The following is a 17,121-nucleotide window of genomic DNA, read 5'->3' as shown; positions in this document are numbered from 1 at the left end:
GTTTAAATAGCAAATGCACCTGCCCCCATCTGTGGCCCATGGGAGTGCTGGTCTTACAGGGAGGTGTGTTCAGGTGCATTCTAGGCATGCTGGTCTTACAGGGATGTGTGTTCAGGTGCATTCTGGGTGTGCTGGTCTCACAGGGAGGTGTGTTCAGGTGCATTCTGGGCTTATTGCTATCTTGAGGCAGCGGGAAGTGATGGCGCCATTGACCAACAAAAACCTGGTCTAAAGTCAATAACGCAGCATTTCATTGTTATTTTAACAGAGCATTAGTAAAATGCTCCTAGGCTCGTGCACAGCGCACGCACACTATGCTTGTTACACACACAGGGACGCACAGCAGCACTCAGAAGATTACAAATAAAAATATTACGGTGCAAATCCTCCATCCTAACAGCAATGCTCCAAGGTCCAAATGCGCCTGGCTTTTAAAGGGAACACTACACTAAACACCTAAATTCCGCAGGTTTTGATTCTGCAGATTCTAAGGATGGGAAAAGAAATCGTACATATCGTAAGTTTTTTAATCAATTATTTTGCGTAGAATCTATTTTTATTTTTATTTTTTACCAATGATTCACCTAAATAAGATCTGTTTATACGATACCGCCGACGGCGACTACATCAGAGCTGCTTCCAGCAAATCAGAGCGAAAGCAGAAGATCCATGTTATGTTCTTCTTTATAAATGAAATAAATGTCAGACTGACTGACTGACTAACATGTGATGTTCATTCTTCTTTAGTTTTTAGAAATGTCACATGATATATTGTCTTGTTTTTGGTAAAGAAGGGGAAAAATCCGGTACACAAAATCCAATTAAGCACCCATGTAGCGTGAAAGAATCTAAAACATTTATGTGACTGTAAAGCAGCATGTCATTTCCTGTTAGTGAAGCCTCCTGCGTGAAAAAACCCATCAGCTGGGTTTTGATGAGACACAACAAAACGCTGGAACCTTCCTCCGGTAATTCACAACGGCATCTCTAACAGGCTTATGTAACCGCTCAGGGAGAACATGGATTTATGAATATGTCCGAGTCCTTGGATGTCTTTACGCCACGTTGTTGTTATAAAAACTATGATACCCTTTCTTGTTTCTGTTAATAAACTGTTTGCGTGGTAGAAAGCCAAAATACTGCTGGCTTTCTCACGAGATTAGCCAATGACTGACCTTGTGAAAAGCACAGAATGCTCCTGAGGGCAGAGGAGATGTCCTGCCTGACCAGAGATAAGACATAATATTGATTTTTGTATTATGACTGCATTTTACTCATAAAAAAAGCTGCTGTTGAAGGTTCGTTAGTCACTTGCTGTACTTTGTTGTGAGTGCAGTGAACTGGCTCCTTGTTTGCGCAAGTAAATATGAACTTTGAGAAGAACTTCAGTGATTCTGTCTATTCTTTGATAAATAGTTATCTTAACTAGCCTGACGTGGTCATACTCAGATTCTAGTCAGAATATGAGTCTGAAACCGCTCCATTGGGCTGTGATTATGGGGCGTGTTCCAACCGAACCAGGAAAAAAATGCCTCTGCATTCATTGGATAGACCTACATCCAATCAGAGCAACGGAACTCAACTCAGCTGTCAACAGAACTCAACACTGTGTATCATCTCCATAGCAACCACTCTTTGCACAATGCATTCGTTTTAACTTCCGACTTTTAGACCTTTTTGAAGCTGGATATATCATTTGTTTCTTGTAAATATAAATGTGGATAACGTTAGTGATAGTGACATGCTTGCTACAGTCGCATTTCTAGAGATGAATCGGCGAAAACACGTTTTGTTTCTCTGATTCACGGCTTTGTTCGCGCCGAGCTGGCTCTCTCTTCAGTCTCTCTCTATGTCTCTCCACCATATAACGTTTCTCTCTTCAGTCTCTCTCTATCTCTCTCCACCATATAACGCTCTCTCTCTTCAGTCTCTCTATCTCTCTCCACCATATAACGCTCTCTCTTCAGTCTCTCTCATGTCTCTCCACCATATAACTCTCTCTCTCTTCAGTCTCTCTCTATCTCTCTCCACCATATAACTCTCTCTCTTCAGTCTCTCTATCTCTCTCCACCATATAACACTCTCTCTCTTCAGTCTCTCTCTATGTCTCTCCACCATATAAAGCTCTCTCTCTCTTCAGTCTCTCTATCTCTCTCCACCATATAACGCTCTCTCTTCAGTCTCTCTCCACCATATAACACTCTCTCTCTTCAGTCTCTCTCTCTCTATGTCTCTCCACCATATAACGCTCTCTCTCTTCAGTCTCTCTCTATCTCTCTCCACCATATAACGCTCTCTCTCTTCAGTCTCTCTCTATGTCTCTCCACCATATAACGCTCTCTCTCTTCAGTCTCTCTCTATCTCTCTCCACCATATAACGCTCTCTCTCTTCAGTCTCTCTCTATCTCTCTCCACCATATAACGCTCTCTCTCTTCAGTCTCTCTCTATCTCTCTCCACCATATAACGCTCTCTCTCTTCAGTCTCTCTCTATGTCTCTCCACCATATAACGCTCTCTCTTCAGTCTCTCTCTATCTCTCTCCACCATATAACGCTCTCTCTCTTCAGTCTCTCTCCATGTCTCTCCACCATATAACGCCTTCTCTTCAGTCCTCTCTATCTCTCTCCACCATATAACGCTCTCTCTCTTCAGTCTCTCTCTATCTCTCTCCACCATATAACGCTCTCTCTCTTCAGTCTCTCTCTATGTCTCTCCACCATATAACGCTCTCTCTCTTCAGTCTCTCTCCATCTCGCTCCACCATATAACGCTCTCTCTCTCTTCAGTCTCTCTCTATCTCGCTCCACCATATAACGCTCTCTCTCTTCAGTCTCTCTCTATGTCTCTCCACCATATAACGCTCTCTCTCTTCAGTCTCTCTCTATCTCTCTCCACCATATAACGCTCTCTCTCTCTTCAGTCTCTCTCCATCTCGCTCCACCATATAACGCTACCATGCTTTCGGGCAGTTGTTGAGGCTCCTCCGCTGAGGATTTTAAAATGAATGCGCTGTCGATATCTTCTGTAACAGACGCGATGGTGGAATCTACACATCTCAACAAATTCAACCCAAGCGTTCTTTGGTGACGTGGTTGATTCTGTTACTGTTGATCATCTGTCCGACAATCTGATTGGTCCGAACAGATCCTGTTCGGGCAATAATTTCTTCTCAACGGAGCGACTCCAGACCGAACTTCCCGACCTCAAATTTTGTGGGCGGGGCTAAGTTCGGCTGGCATCCAGGCTATATCTTAACGGTTGTGAATGTAAAAAATCATCACAAATCCTCGTTTTCTGGAGTTAAAGGGTAACTTCGGAGGAAGACACAAACAAAGAGCTGTGCAGAGTCTTAAAACCAGAGAGTTAATTGTGTGAGTTGTCTTGTAAGCCAACAAAAGTTATATGTACAGTCGCACATTTAGCCTCATGCAAGAACCATACTTTACAATGTTTACATTACATATTCATAATGTTCCCTTTGCAACATTAAAGGGTAACTTTTCTTCAACCTGGACCCTATTTTCTAATGACTTTGTTTCTGACTGATGGGAGCAACGATCTTTGAAATGAGTCCAGTATTATGCAAGACGAAACAAGCTGTAATGTAAGCATGAAAGAAATCAAAAGCGTGAAAAAACAAAATCATATCGTCCCAGCCATAATGTTTCCATTTGGGTCAGATTTTTACTTTAAAGGTCCCATGGCATGAAAATTTCACTTTATGAGTTTTTTTTTAACATTAATATGCGACCCCCAGCCTGCCTATGGTCCCCCAGTGGCTAGAAATGGTGATAGGTGTAAACCGAGCAATGGGTATCCTGCTCTGCCTTTGAGAAAATGAAAGCTCAGATGGGCCAATCAGGAATCTTCTCCTTATGAGGTCATAAGGGGAAAGGTTACCTCCCCTTTCTCTGCTTTGCCCGCCCAGAGAATTTGGCCCACCCATGAGAGAGAGACATCATGGCTTTCAAACGAGCAAAGTGGCAGTTGGTCAAGGCCACACCCCCACCCTCCACCTTGCCCCCCCTCTCTCCTCCTCAATAGCTACAGACAGAAATGTCACATCCTAAGGAAAGCTCATTGTGGGACTGGCTCTAGTGGCTGGAATTCTGCACCAAGGCTATTTTTTCAGAATTTCAGATACAGTATTAGGGGACCACTAAGGTCTATATAAAAGAGACTTCAGATACAGTATTAGGGGACCACTAAGGTCTATATAAAAGAGACTTCAGATACAGTATTAGGGGACCACTAAGGTCTATATAAAAGACTTCAGATACAGTATTAGGGGACCACTAAGGTCTATATAAAAGCATCCAAAAAGCAGCATGTCATGGGACCTTTAACACAGATGTTCCTATGATATTTATCTGACTCTGTGAGTAAATCCACATCATTTTACAAAAGGATTCCCTTCCGATGACTTCATCGGTCGCCTGCATGGATGAACTCGGTTTATGGGTGAAGTGGCCGATAATCAGCATTAATGAGGTGAAAGGCACCGTGCTGGTGACGCCCCGGAGGAGACCGTTATTCAGAGAAGTATGTAATTCATTGTGAGTATTAATGAAAGCTGCAGAGCGCCCAGCTGCTGCCTATGGCTCCCAGAGAGGGAGAGACGCTAACCCCTCAGAAAACACATTGAAACAACGCTCCATAGGACTCGGGCATATTCATAAATCCATGTTCTCCCTGAGCGATTACATAAGCACGTTAGAGATGTCGTTGTGAATTACCGGAGGAAGGTTCCAGCGTTTTGTTGTGTCTCATCAAAACCCAGCTGATGGGTTTTCCACGCGGGAGGCTTTACTAACAGGAAATGACATGCTGCTTTACAGTCAAATAATCTTCCCCTTCATAAAATGTTCCAAACTGTGTTTGCAGAGCAAACATGTCACATCATGCAGACAGAACAGATGTTTGCAAAGACTCTGCAGAGATGTTGCATCTTATTAAACAGACCTGATGTGAAATTATTCTATAAAATATCTACTCTAATGTGCGTCTATTAAAATCCTTTTTTTAACGTTTAAATACTGGACCGTGCAACTTGTTTTCCTCTCCGGTAAAAATAGAAAATTAACCTTATTTAAGACACTTTTTTCGAGGTTTTTTTCAGGGGGGTTTTGTGCTTTTTTTCTAATTAAAATTAAATAACACCTAATTTGCGTTAAAAACAACTTAATATTATGAATTATTTTGACAAATAGTTATGATTTGGTGGATAATCACGATTGTCAAAGTTTAGTCTGGATGGGGGTTGTCTTCCTGTCAACCAACGTGTGTGTGTGTGTGTATGTGTGTGTGTGTGTGTGTGTGTGTGTGTGTGTGTGTATTATTGATGGGTGTTGTCTCTCTCTCTTTCTGTGTATCTGTCTGTGTGTTTGTGTGTGTGTGTGTGTGTGTGTGTGTGTGTGTGTGTGTGTGGGGGGGGTGGGCATGTGTGTGCGTGTGTGTGTGTGTGTGTGTGTGTGTGTGGTGATACGTGTGTGTGATACGTGTTCTCTCTCTCTCTCTCTGTGTATATGTCTGTGTGTGTGTGTGTGTGATACGTGTTGTCTCTCTCCCTCTCTCTGTGTGTCTGTGTGTGTGTGTGTCTGTGTGTGTGATACGTGTTGTCTCTTTCTCTCTCTGTGTATCTGTGTGTGTGTGTTTGTGTGTGTGTGTGTGTGTGATACGTGTTGTCTGTGTGTGTGTGTGTGTGTGTGTGTGTGTGTGTGTGTGTGTGTGTGTGTGTGAGATACGTGTTGTTCTCTCTCTCTCTGTGGTATCTGTCTGTGTGTGTTGTGTCTTGTGTGTGTGTGATCGTTTGTGTTGTCTCTTTCTCTCTCTCTGTGTGTGTGTGTGTGTGTGTGTGATACATGTTCTCTCTCTTTGTGTGTGTGTGTGTGATACATGTTTCTGTGTGTGTGTGTGTGTGTGTGTGTGTGTGTGTGTGTGTGTTTGTGAGATACGTGTTGTCTCTCTCTCTCTCTGTGTATCTGTGTGTGTGTTTGTGTGTGTGTGTGTGTGTGATACGTGTTGTCTGTGTGTGTGTGTGTGTGTGTGTGTGTGTGTGAGATACGTGTTGTCTCTCTCTCTCTGTGTGTATCTGTCTGTGTGTGTGTGTGTCTGTGTGTGTGTGTGTGTGTGTGTGTGTGTGTGTGTGTGTGTGTGTGTGTGTGTGAGATACGTGTTGTCTCTCTCTCTCTCTGTGTGTATCTGTCTGTGTGTGTGTGTGTGTGATACGTGTTGTGTTGTCTCTTTCTCTCTCTCTCTCTGTGTGTATCTGTCTGTGTGTGTGTGTGTCTGTGTGTGTGTGATACGTGTTGTGTTGTCTCTTTCTCTCTCTCTCTGTGTGTGTGTGTGTGTGTGTGTGATACATGTTCTCTCTCTTTGTGTGTGTGTGTGTGTGTGTGTGTTTGTGTGTGTTTGTGATACTTCTTGTTTTTTCTGGGTCAAAACTTTAAAATTGAAACTTCAAAAAACCCAAATTCAGTGAAAGCAGGTAACTGATCATTTCTTTAACTTGTGAAGAGCGCTGTAGGGGAACCATCCACGTTGTTTCTTTTTGAACATTTTTGTTGAAAGAAACCCAAATATTCTGATGCAGAAACCTTTTGAAAATGGGTCAGCTATGACCCGAGGACAGCAGGAGGGTGAAAAAGGCCATTTAATTGCCCCTTTGATGAGCCCCGACCGCCTGCTGCTTCGCCTTATTAAATGATTTAACTCATCCTTTATTCCGCCATGAAAGTCCCCTGAGACACAACAACTCTTCTCCCAGGAAGTCCTAGCTGAGACGGCAGCAGTTTTCACACAAAATACATAAAAGCAACACGGGAAGTAGTAAAAGAAGAGACCATACAAGCGATATCTATAACATATTCCATCTAAGTCAAGGATTATGTAAAACAGCAACATTGGCTGTGTCTCAAAGCACCTACTGTCACACTTCAAACACTGAGTTTTAAGTATATCGTGGAGATAACGCAAAAAGTTCAGAGCACTGAAAGTAACAGGATGACCCCCTAAAAACGGTCAAAAAGTTCAGTGTGGAACGATGGTCCCTACGCGCGCTAAACGGGCGCCATCTTGACTACGAAGCGGTAAGGGGAGGGACCAGGGGACGTTGACCAGCAGCTGATTGGACGAACGCGTCACGTGGGTCTGGCTTCTCCCAGATTTCACAACAGATAAGCATAATGGGCGGCTCGTTCAGAATACGATCTCGTATTTTACAAAAACAGTTCACCGAAACGTGTTTCTGAAAACATTTGAAGAGAGAAATAGGCCGTGCAGTTGCTGAATCTGTCTGTTTTTTTAAACGACAAAGGTCGGTTTATCTGATTTTTTTGTCAGATTTTGAGAGGCGGCGAGCCAAGCCGGCCGCTTGTCATTTCCGGTAAGTGTTTTAACATACGTGTTCCTTTTGGGACAATACTAACCATCTAAAGTGGCCACTACGGCAGGAAGTGGTCAGTGACCATTAGCAGTGTACTGACAGAAGGATGCCGAATGAGACACAGCCAGTGTTTCCTTTGTGGCAGTGTGCAAGAAGGAAACAAGACCTTGAGAGATATTCAAATAAGGGAGTTCTCCTCTCGCTGAGGACATTAAAAAGAATCTGATTTGTACATCCTGTGTTGTACAGTAGTTGCTGGTTCTCGCATGGCACACATGAGATTCTCAGTCGGTTCCTTGATTTCGGACAGGAGGAAACAAAAACAGGCTTCTTATTTCGAGCCAAAATCCATTGATAATGATGTAACGTTAGCTCTGTGAGATGGTTTGTCTACAGCTGACTTGTTTTAAACAACAAGTCTAGGGGTACCTTGGAGGACTGCAGGGGGTATGTGTCCCCCTAGGGGTACTTTGGAGGACTGCAGGGGGTACGTGACATTTTTTGCAAAATGTTTTTCAGTTACAAGGCTGTAGTTACCTCTACTGTCTTAGTTTTTGTCACTTTTTCTCGAAGTTTGTCACTTATTTGAATTTTTTGTCACTTTTGTCGCCCTAGTGTTGCCTTTCTTCTTTCTACTGTCTCTTTTTTCTACGTTTCTATGACTATTTTCGACCTATTCTTGCCTTCCTTCCTTTTTCCTACCATCTTTTTCCAAGTTTTTGTCTCCATTTTCAATCATCATCTAAATGTTTTCCAGGTCCAAGGCTGTTGTTTAGTAAATCTATCGCTGACATCGCTGTATTCTTCCTCTTTATATAGCCTAGTATTTTTTTTTCTACCAAAAATTATTTGTGCTGGTTAGGGGCTTAAAACACGGCTTAAAAACACTGTTCAAAGGGGGAACATTATTGAAAAAACCTTGAGAACCACTGCTCCAAACCATACGATAGACGATACCAGTTTCTTCCTACCCTCTAATACAACCCAAAGGAGCGTTTCATAAATTAGTGTCCTTCATTTCGGCTGGATGTCCGTCCCCTTCCTCTGTCTCTGTGTTGGGGTTCTAAACTCCGGCTGATTTGTGAGGACTATGGTTAACTGCTCCTCAGATCTCTGCAGGGTAAATCCAGACAGCTAGCTAGACTCTCTGTCCAATCTGAGTTTTCTGTTGCACGACTAAAACTACTTTTGAACGTACACATGTTCCAGCAAAACTAGTTCCTTCCTGAGACTATTTAGCAGAGGCACCGTGGCTCCGTCTGGAGCTTAGCCCTGCCCACGATGATTGTGATTGGTTTAAAGAAATGCCAACAAACCAGAGCACGTTTTTCTCCCATCCTGGATGCTGTGTGGACTAGCCAGACACTGTGGAGGAAGGCTCTGGCGATGCGAGACTACCGTCCTCATATCTTAACCTGAGAAGGTAGCAATCACGGTTTTAAATACGTTGTGAAGCGGTCACAGTTTGATTAGGTTTAGACACCAAAACTGCTATGTTTAGAAAAAGATGGTGGTTTGGGTAAAAGTCATACGTTACTTCACTTCCTGAAGGTTAGGGTTAGGGTTAACCATGTGACGCAGAACGTGACGTAGCTCCATTTGTAAAGTAAAAAAAAAACATGTACTGTTTACTCTTATTTTTAAGCCTTCACCCTTTGAATTGATGTAAAGATTTACCAAAAAAGAAAATCAAAAGTATACTTTATTATCCCAGAGTTCGGAAATTTGTTTTACACACACACAAAATAAAATTTAGGACTACATATTTAGGTATGAACACAACTCACAGCCTTCCCCTACTTACACTTCAGCCAATCAATCAGTAGCAGGCTTGAAACACATAGGCCTAAGGCAACATTCCAACGTAATAAAAACTATTACAAACTGAAAGTTACATATAGCCACTTTAACCAAACAAAATCGTAATTGACGTCTTTCTCTTGCTGCACTAGAAAGGGTTGAGTAGCAGCTCGGTGATGATGTTGTTTGTGACATCAGCGCTTTGCAGGGGAGCGAGTCACCGCTTTAGCAAACTGCTCACAGTGGACCCGCCCGTCAGTTCCAACACCCGCCTCCTTCAGCAGCTCGTCCACTGACAACAGAGAGACACGGCTGTCAGTCAAAGTATGTTGACGGAAACCTTTAGGAAGAGCCATTTCAGTTATAGGGATTAAATAAATACATTTCTTGGTACGAGGCATTAATGCTATGGCCACACAGATGCTGCGTTAAAGTCATTTTACAGTAACAGAGTTTACATCATCATCCAAGTTAGAACAAAATAATTTACTGAAAGCTCTGATAACTTGGTGCGTAACAATACAGAAGAGCCTTAAAACCAAACAAATGTCTTTAACTCGTTAGTCCGTCATTTAAAGCCAGTATACCTAAACATATAGAGAGGCGAAGTCCCTCCCCTTCCAATTGACCACCAATTGGGACGTTATCTCAACAGAAAAAAATCTACCCGGTAGTTAACTAGTGAGACAAATTATGTTTTGATCCCCTTTGAATTAAGCTATGACACATGATGAACACATGATGTTTCTCAGTTTAAAAGATAATTTTCTAAGTTAAGAAAGTCTGTTTGTCATAAAACTGTTGAAGTATCAGACTTTGAAAATACGTAATTAGAAAGATGACACTAAAGTCTCTAAGTGACGTCTCTCTGAAGCTACGATGTCTGTGCGTTTGGTAACGGGATGTAACGTTACTTGCTCCTTTAAAAGACAAAAAAAAAGACACTGGATAAAACACATCAGGTAAGACAACGTTACATGTGTCGGGGAACAGAGCTAAGCTAGCTAGATAGCTAGCTAGCTAGAAAAGTGACGTATATTGTGCGTCTCGCAGTTCACGGAGTGGTTTCACACAAAACTTAGTGGTACTACAACAAACCTACGACAAACAGACTTTCTTCACTTGCAAAATGATCTTTTCTTGTCGCACCTGCACATGACACAAATCACGTCACACTCCAGCAAGGACATAGCAGACGTACGTAGCCTAGTACGAAGATACCCGTGGCAGAGACTCAACAGAACTCGAGCGAAATGTCCCAACCAAGCACCGGTAATTTTCTTGTCCAGTTTGGTTATCTTACATCCGTTGCCCTCCCAGATTCCTGCAGCTAAGCTTGGATGGACATTTACATTCCAATAAAGGCTATTGATAACATGCCTCTGAAGTTTGACTCTTTGCACCATTACAATAATTATAGGCAACTATTCATCATATCTTCCGCTCCATGAAACACATGTTAATGCTCAGTAGTACACATATATGTTTTTTGCATTGTGCTAAAATGCATTCATTTTCAATGGGCATGAATGTGGCAGAAACAGGTGCATCCCAAATTTTTCAACATTAACATTTTAATATAACATTATAGTCATTATGGCCTTTAGAAAAAATGTTTTTTTGTGGAGGTGGGGTAGTGCACTATAGGCCCCTGTGGGGCGGGCTAAGCTTTTGTACTTAATGGCATTTTTCCCCCTTACATTACTTTTACTTTTATAATAAAGTATAAGTAGTTTTGAAACCAGTACTTTTACACTTCTACTTGAGTAAAAAGCTTGAGTTGATACTTCAACTTCTACAGAAGTCTTTTAACCCTTGTGTTGTCCTTCGGGTCCCAGTGACCCGAAGGACAACACAAGGATTATGTACTCCCTTTACTTTGTTGAGAATTGCTCTCTAAACCCTGTTTCTTGTAAAGTAAGTAAGTAAAGTTTATTTCTAGAACACATTTAAACACAGTTTAAGCTGACCAAAATGCTGTACAAACAAGAACTAAGATGCTGTATTAACCCTTGTTTAGAGAGCAATTCTCAACAAAGTAAACGGAAGTACATAATCCTTGTGTTGTCCTTTGGGTCACTGGGACCCGAAGGACAACACAAGGGTTAAAACCCTAGAATCTATACTTCTACTTGAGTAATGAATGTGAATGCTTTTGACACCTCTGCTGAAAACACATTTTTCTTTTTGTTAAATGGAAAAACTGGATGTTTTACAAAGCAAACATAGAGCAAAGACCTCTGGTACTTTGTTGCCCCTCTCTGTGTAAGTGTAAATTATACTTTGATCATTGTTAATGATTTGTGAAGTTTGGTGACCTGGTGTAATCCCAGCGTTGCTCCACACTTCCACCTGAGCAAAGGTCTAATCAGACAGAACAAGTGACAACACCTGTGTTGGCAGAGAGGCCTTTCAGGAGGGAAAGTGGTTTTCTTCTTTGTTTGCAACAGCCTGCTTTGTTCTGTTTTATTTCAACACACACAGGCACTCCACAAAAAGGAAGAAGAATTATGACCAAAAACTCATAAAAGAATCGACTCCAGGCACTCAAGGTTGGTTATAACAAGTGATGAAAGACCTTTAATAATAATAAATGGGGTGTAAAAAGCATGTCGGCTTGAGCCTTCCTCAGGGTCATAATTCTTCCTTTTTGTGAATTGTATTCCCTTCCATGAGCACCGGTGGTTCAAAGGATACCAGAAGCGTTCCTGCAACTTCTTTATTTTACACACAGGCTAGAAAAGTTCTTTAACTTGAAAACTTATTATAAAGAGCAATATTGGTATTTTTCAAGCTGGACGCTGTTTCCCTTGTTTTTTGTGACTAATTGGTTAAATTGGTTCAGTTTTGAGCGAGAGCCCTGCAGCCAAAAGCCGCAAACCGGGCTGCAATGTAACCCTATGTGGACGTCAAAATATATATATATATATATATATATATAAAAAACCCATTCTCACTCCCAACTCATCCAATACTAATGCTTGGTCAATGTCTCTTAGTGTCAGATACTGACGCAAAAATCACCCTTTAGCGTCTGTATAGACTTAATCAGCAGTCCTGGGAACGCCCACTAGAACATCATTTCCGTTTATGCCATGGGGGAAAACTATGGTGCTAAAACAGTCTCATAAGTATTTGCAACTTGTAAAACAAAACGCATAAATTAATGCAGAGCAATTTGTATCCACAAATTCGTATCTGTGTCCGTGTATCTAATTTATAACTTGTATTTCATCATTTGTAAATGAACTGAATGAATCTTCTTGTATTTGTTTAAAATAATCCTGACCTTTTTGTTGCAGACTGAAACTGTGTCGCACCCCGGAACTTTTATTATTTAACCCAGGTCCCTCCGGGATGTTAAGAAGGTTACCCCGCCCTGTTGAGATGTGCTTCTCCTGTGTGTTCCTACCTGTGTATGTGGGCTGCTGCAGATGTTAAGTAAAGTCTGTTAACCGTTCAAAGTGTGCGTGCATTATTGGCCATCTAAGGTTATAACACTTTTTACCACCACTTTTTCAAGAGGGACTCATTTCAAAAAATGATGTCCCCATCAGTCACACAATACATCGTCACCTTCCTAAAATAATTGCCTAAGTAATTTTTTCAGGTTTTTCAGAAAACAGAAAAAATAAAACTGCCTAAGTCACATGCTTGACATCGGCAATTATACTAAAGGTGTAGAATCACATGACCTGTTCAACTGAGGATTTAGGCAATTTTACCAGAGGTGGCCAGCACCATGAGGAGATGATTTAGGCAACAAAATCATTTAAAAAAAAAAAAAAAAAATGACTTAGGCAATTATTTTAGGAAGGTGACGACATGTGAAAATAGGGTCCAGGTTGAAAAATACTGAACCTTCCCTTTAAGAAATTAAGACTTTTCTGTTGAGATTTGCTGTATTTTTGTGCAAGCGTCTAGCTCCTATTTAACAGTGAGACTAACATTATCCCATTTAGTGTTGCTGTTATCTTTATTTCCACTCCTTTTCAATATTATCTGCAGTAATGAAAATCCCTCAATTTGAAGCTTCATTGTTTTCACACCAGACTTTGATGCAAAGCCTCTTAAATTGTGTGGATGTCCAAAGGGCTTCACATAAGAGGATTAAAATGAAGGAACAGAAGGAAAGAAGCAATGTTTAAAAAGGGTAAAACCTGACAGAAAATATAAGTATGTGACATTATTCTAACAAGCAACATCTGTAATTTTACTTTCACTTAAGTATGTTTTGTTTGAAGAATTGAACTTTGCTACATTTTAAATCCCATCCGTTACGGAGTAGAAATAAGTTAATAAAAAGCTCTCTAACGTACAGTAGCTTTGGCAAAGTAACAACGAAACAAACTCAAATCAAAAGCGAATTTGAATCAAATTGCAAAAGACTGCGATTTCATTAAATGAAGTATTTTACTTCATCAAAGTAATAGTACTTTAACTCAAGTAGAATATGTTTGTACTCTTTTCCCCCTCTGTCTAAAAGATAAAACTGTGTGTATGAATCAGCAGCTGTCCTCTCACCCTCTCCATGAGTCAGCTTCACGGGATTGCTCCGTTGCCGCCAGAAAATTTAGCCGGATGTCCCTAATTACCTGCCAGATGTCCGTCCCCTTCCTCTGTCTCTGTGTTGGCGTTCTAACCTCCGGCTGATTTGTGAGGACTATGGTTAACTGCTCCTCAGATCTCTGCAGGGTAAATCCAGACAGCTAGCTAGACTATCTGTCCAATCTGAGTTTTCTGTTGCACGACTAAAACTACTTTTGAACGTACACGTGTTCCACCAAAATAAGTTCCTTCCCGAGGCTATTTAGCAGAGGCACCGCCCAAGACGATTGTGATTGGTTTAAAGAAATGGCAATAAATAAGTCTTGCATTGCCAGACCTTCCTCTGCAGCGCTGTGCGAGACTAGGTGTGTGAAAACCAACCATGCGTTCTTATTTGTAAGAATCCGCCGATGGCTTCTTACCCTCTCGATGAGTCAGCTTCTCTCCCAGCCCGGTGAGTTTGGCCCGCAGCTCTGAGGCGAGGATGTATCCTTTCTGCTCTTTGTCGGCCATCCTCATGGCCTCCAGGATCTCGTCCTGCGGCGCCTCCTGTTGGAGCTGCCGGTGCATGATGCTCAGGAAGGTGGAGAAGTCCAGCTCTCCGCCCCAATCTGCAGGAACATCAACATCTTAATGTTACTGGACCGGCCCAATCATTTATAATGTCACCATGTTACCGGATCTTCTGCTACGTTTCCCCCTCTCATTCCCTCTGCTCTGGCATTTCCCCCCTCTCATTCCCCCTGCTCTGGCGTTTCCCTCCTCTCATGACCCTGCTCTGGCGTTTCCCCCGCTCATTCCATAAAAACTGAACGTTGCTACCCTTTGTTTAGTTCTGACTCTGGGGACAGAAAGCAGACCTGTCCCAGATGACCTGGGAGGTCTAGGTGGTTCGTATTGCAATAGCAGATCATAAATGTCTATTGGCCCTAAACCATTTAGTGATTTATAAACCAGCAGAAGTACTTTGAAATAAATTCTTTGAGGCACTGGAAGCCATTGTAAAGACTTAAGAACCGGAGTGATGTGATCCACTTTCCTGGTTTTAGTGAGAACTCGAGCAGCAGCGTTGTGAATCAGCTGCAGCTGTCTGATTGATTTTTTAGGGAGACCTGTAAAGACACCGTTACATTAGTCAAGTCTACTGAAAATGAATACATGGACAAGTTTTTCCATATCCTGTTGAGACATAAGTCCTTTAATCCTTGATATTTTCTTAAGGCGATAATAGGCTGACTTTGTAATTGTCGTCATGTGGATGTTGAAATTCAGGTCTGAGTCCATGACTACACCAAGATTTCTGGCTTTGTCTGTTGTTTTTAACATTGTTGTATGAAGCTTAGCTCTGACTTTCAAAAATGTAGCCTCAGTTAGTGGAGAGAATGAATATGAAATAAGTTGTTCAAACAGCGAAGCAGTAAAACAGTATGTAAAGAGCAGCTGGTGACACTTTAAACATGTTAAATTAACTGGAAACTGAGCTGTTAATTACAACTGCTACGTACACAATTTCGGATTCTACAAAGATAACACAAGAGAAAGTCAAATATCAGCGACCTTTAAACAAACAGACGGATTAAGAACACAATAAAACAGCATTGCTGCTGTCGAGGGAAATCTTGATTAACTAATCAGGAAGAAAACCTCGAGGTGACACGCTGTATTTTATGAAGGCCTATAAAATATTTTTCTGTTTGACTATAGATATACACGATACTATAGTTAATTGTCGTTTAACATTCCTGTGATTTCTGGCTGCAAACTACATTTTCTTTAATGCAAGTTTAAAGTTGGAAGTTTAACTAGAGGTTTGAGGTTAGTGCTAACATAACGTGACGTGCTAATTTTAGCATTTATCAGACAGTTTTTTTAAACGGTTATAAAGCTCAAGGCTCACAACCAATGCAAGTGTGAGGTGAAAGACCCAGGTGAATCAAGGAGTATAAAAAGGATTGTAAAGACTAGATTCATAATGTAGAAATATATATACATAAGTACACACTACAGTGACATCTGGGGATGTTGTAAAAAACGTTTACTGTGCACAGGCTGTACTAATGAAGCATTCATACGTATAGCTATGAGAGCCCCAGACAATAAGTCAAACAATGGTAAAAAAAAACACGTTGGTTTGGGTTTGCAAATGAGATTTGTTGAAGATAAGTGAAATATTAAAAATCCCCCAGCCTTATCCTTTAACATGGACACATTTAGAGGACTGTGCCGTTTTTGGCAAAAGGTTTTGCAGTCTATTGTTGCTTTTCTGCTCCCAATACTTCCGATTGAAGCTCCTGCTGTGATCCCACAGTGACAACAGATGAAGACAGCGTGTGCAGAGACGCGAATGATGACAAAGGTGATAAAGATGATGATGATGGCAAAGAGCTGAAATATGATCAGAGAGGAGCCGTGATCAGTCAACATGAAATACTGCAGCAGAGCAGCGCTGTGCTCACAGTGTGCGTCATGTGTGATTTGCATTTGCTTTATTTGTAATTCTGTCCGACAAGAATCATTAGTGTCAGGTCATGTAATCACCCTGCGAGGTGATGACACCCGCTGTAACGCCGAGACGTGGACGACATTTTAATGCAGCGCTTTGCTTTCACAGAATGACCACCTGCCTTCACTTCGCTGTGTTCAAATGTATTCAAACTGAAAATAGATACTAGCTTCATAAACACACCATTGTCAGTACAACCCAATGTTTTCATCAAACACATTGATCCAAAAGATTTCTAAACGTAGAAACATGAACAAAATATTTCTCAACACTCCAGAAGTTATTTGAAGTCTGTACTTTTTTGTTGTTTTTGAGATATGCTCATTTAATGAGCAGAGAAGAAAGGCGTTTTGGAAGTTTTATCTGCAATAGAATGGTGTCACTCGGTATGCGTAAGACAGAAGCCTTTTAGCTCTCTGCTGCAAAAAGAATGAAAGTTCCAGCTGTTATGGATTTTATTGTAGATCTATTTGTGCAGGATTATGTAAACAACAACCTCCCGCGGAGGTCCAACGCTTGTGTTGTCCTTGGGTCAAATTTGATCAGTTTAAGTTTTTATATCAGAAATATAGGTTTCTTTCAACCAAATTTCCCTAAAAATAGCATGCAACACTAAAAATAAACAGGGCAAAGCATAAAGCAAAAATGGATTTGGACACACCCGAAACGCACCTGCGCCAGGCGTTTCATGCCATGCGCTTAGATCATTAAAATAGGGCCCTTTAAGGGTTAAACTGTGGGATGGACAAATGAGTGGGTCCTAAAACACTGGGATTTAAAGCGGGGAAGTGGAGTTCGTTTCCCAGAAGACGTTAAGGAGAAAACGTAGGACTTTTACACAGGAAATGGGTGTTTTTTTCCAGGGGAGTAGTAACCCAAAACACA

At 41.4% G+C, this 17,121-nt stretch overlaps 1 protein-coding gene across 1 annotated transcript in view; it reads right to left on the bottom strand.

Annotated features, from left to right (window-relative positions):
- Positions 1-9,069: 9,069 nt before the first annotated feature.
- calml4b (calmodulin-like 4b) overlaps positions 9,070-17,121 on the bottom strand; it is a 38,583-nt gene continuing 30,531 nt past the window's right edge. Inside the window, exons 4-5 of the mRNA XM_039809714.1 lie at positions 14,156-14,344; positions 9,070-9,477 (exon numbers count right to left, since the gene is read on the bottom strand). Coding sequence (XP_039665648.1) covers positions 9,380-9,477; positions 14,156-14,344 — 287 coding nt within the window. The 3' untranslated portion in view covers positions 9,070-9,379. The remainder of the gene's footprint in view (positions 9,478-14,155; positions 14,345-17,121) is intronic.

This window comes from Perca fluviatilis, chromosome 8, assembly GCF_010015445.1.
Source record: "Perca fluviatilis chromosome 8, GENO_Pfluv_1.0, whole genome shotgun sequence".
Classification (NCBI taxonomy): Eukaryota; Metazoa; Chordata; class Actinopteri; order Perciformes; family Percidae; genus Perca; species Perca fluviatilis.
This window is presented reverse-complemented; position numbering and strand designations above follow the sequence as displayed.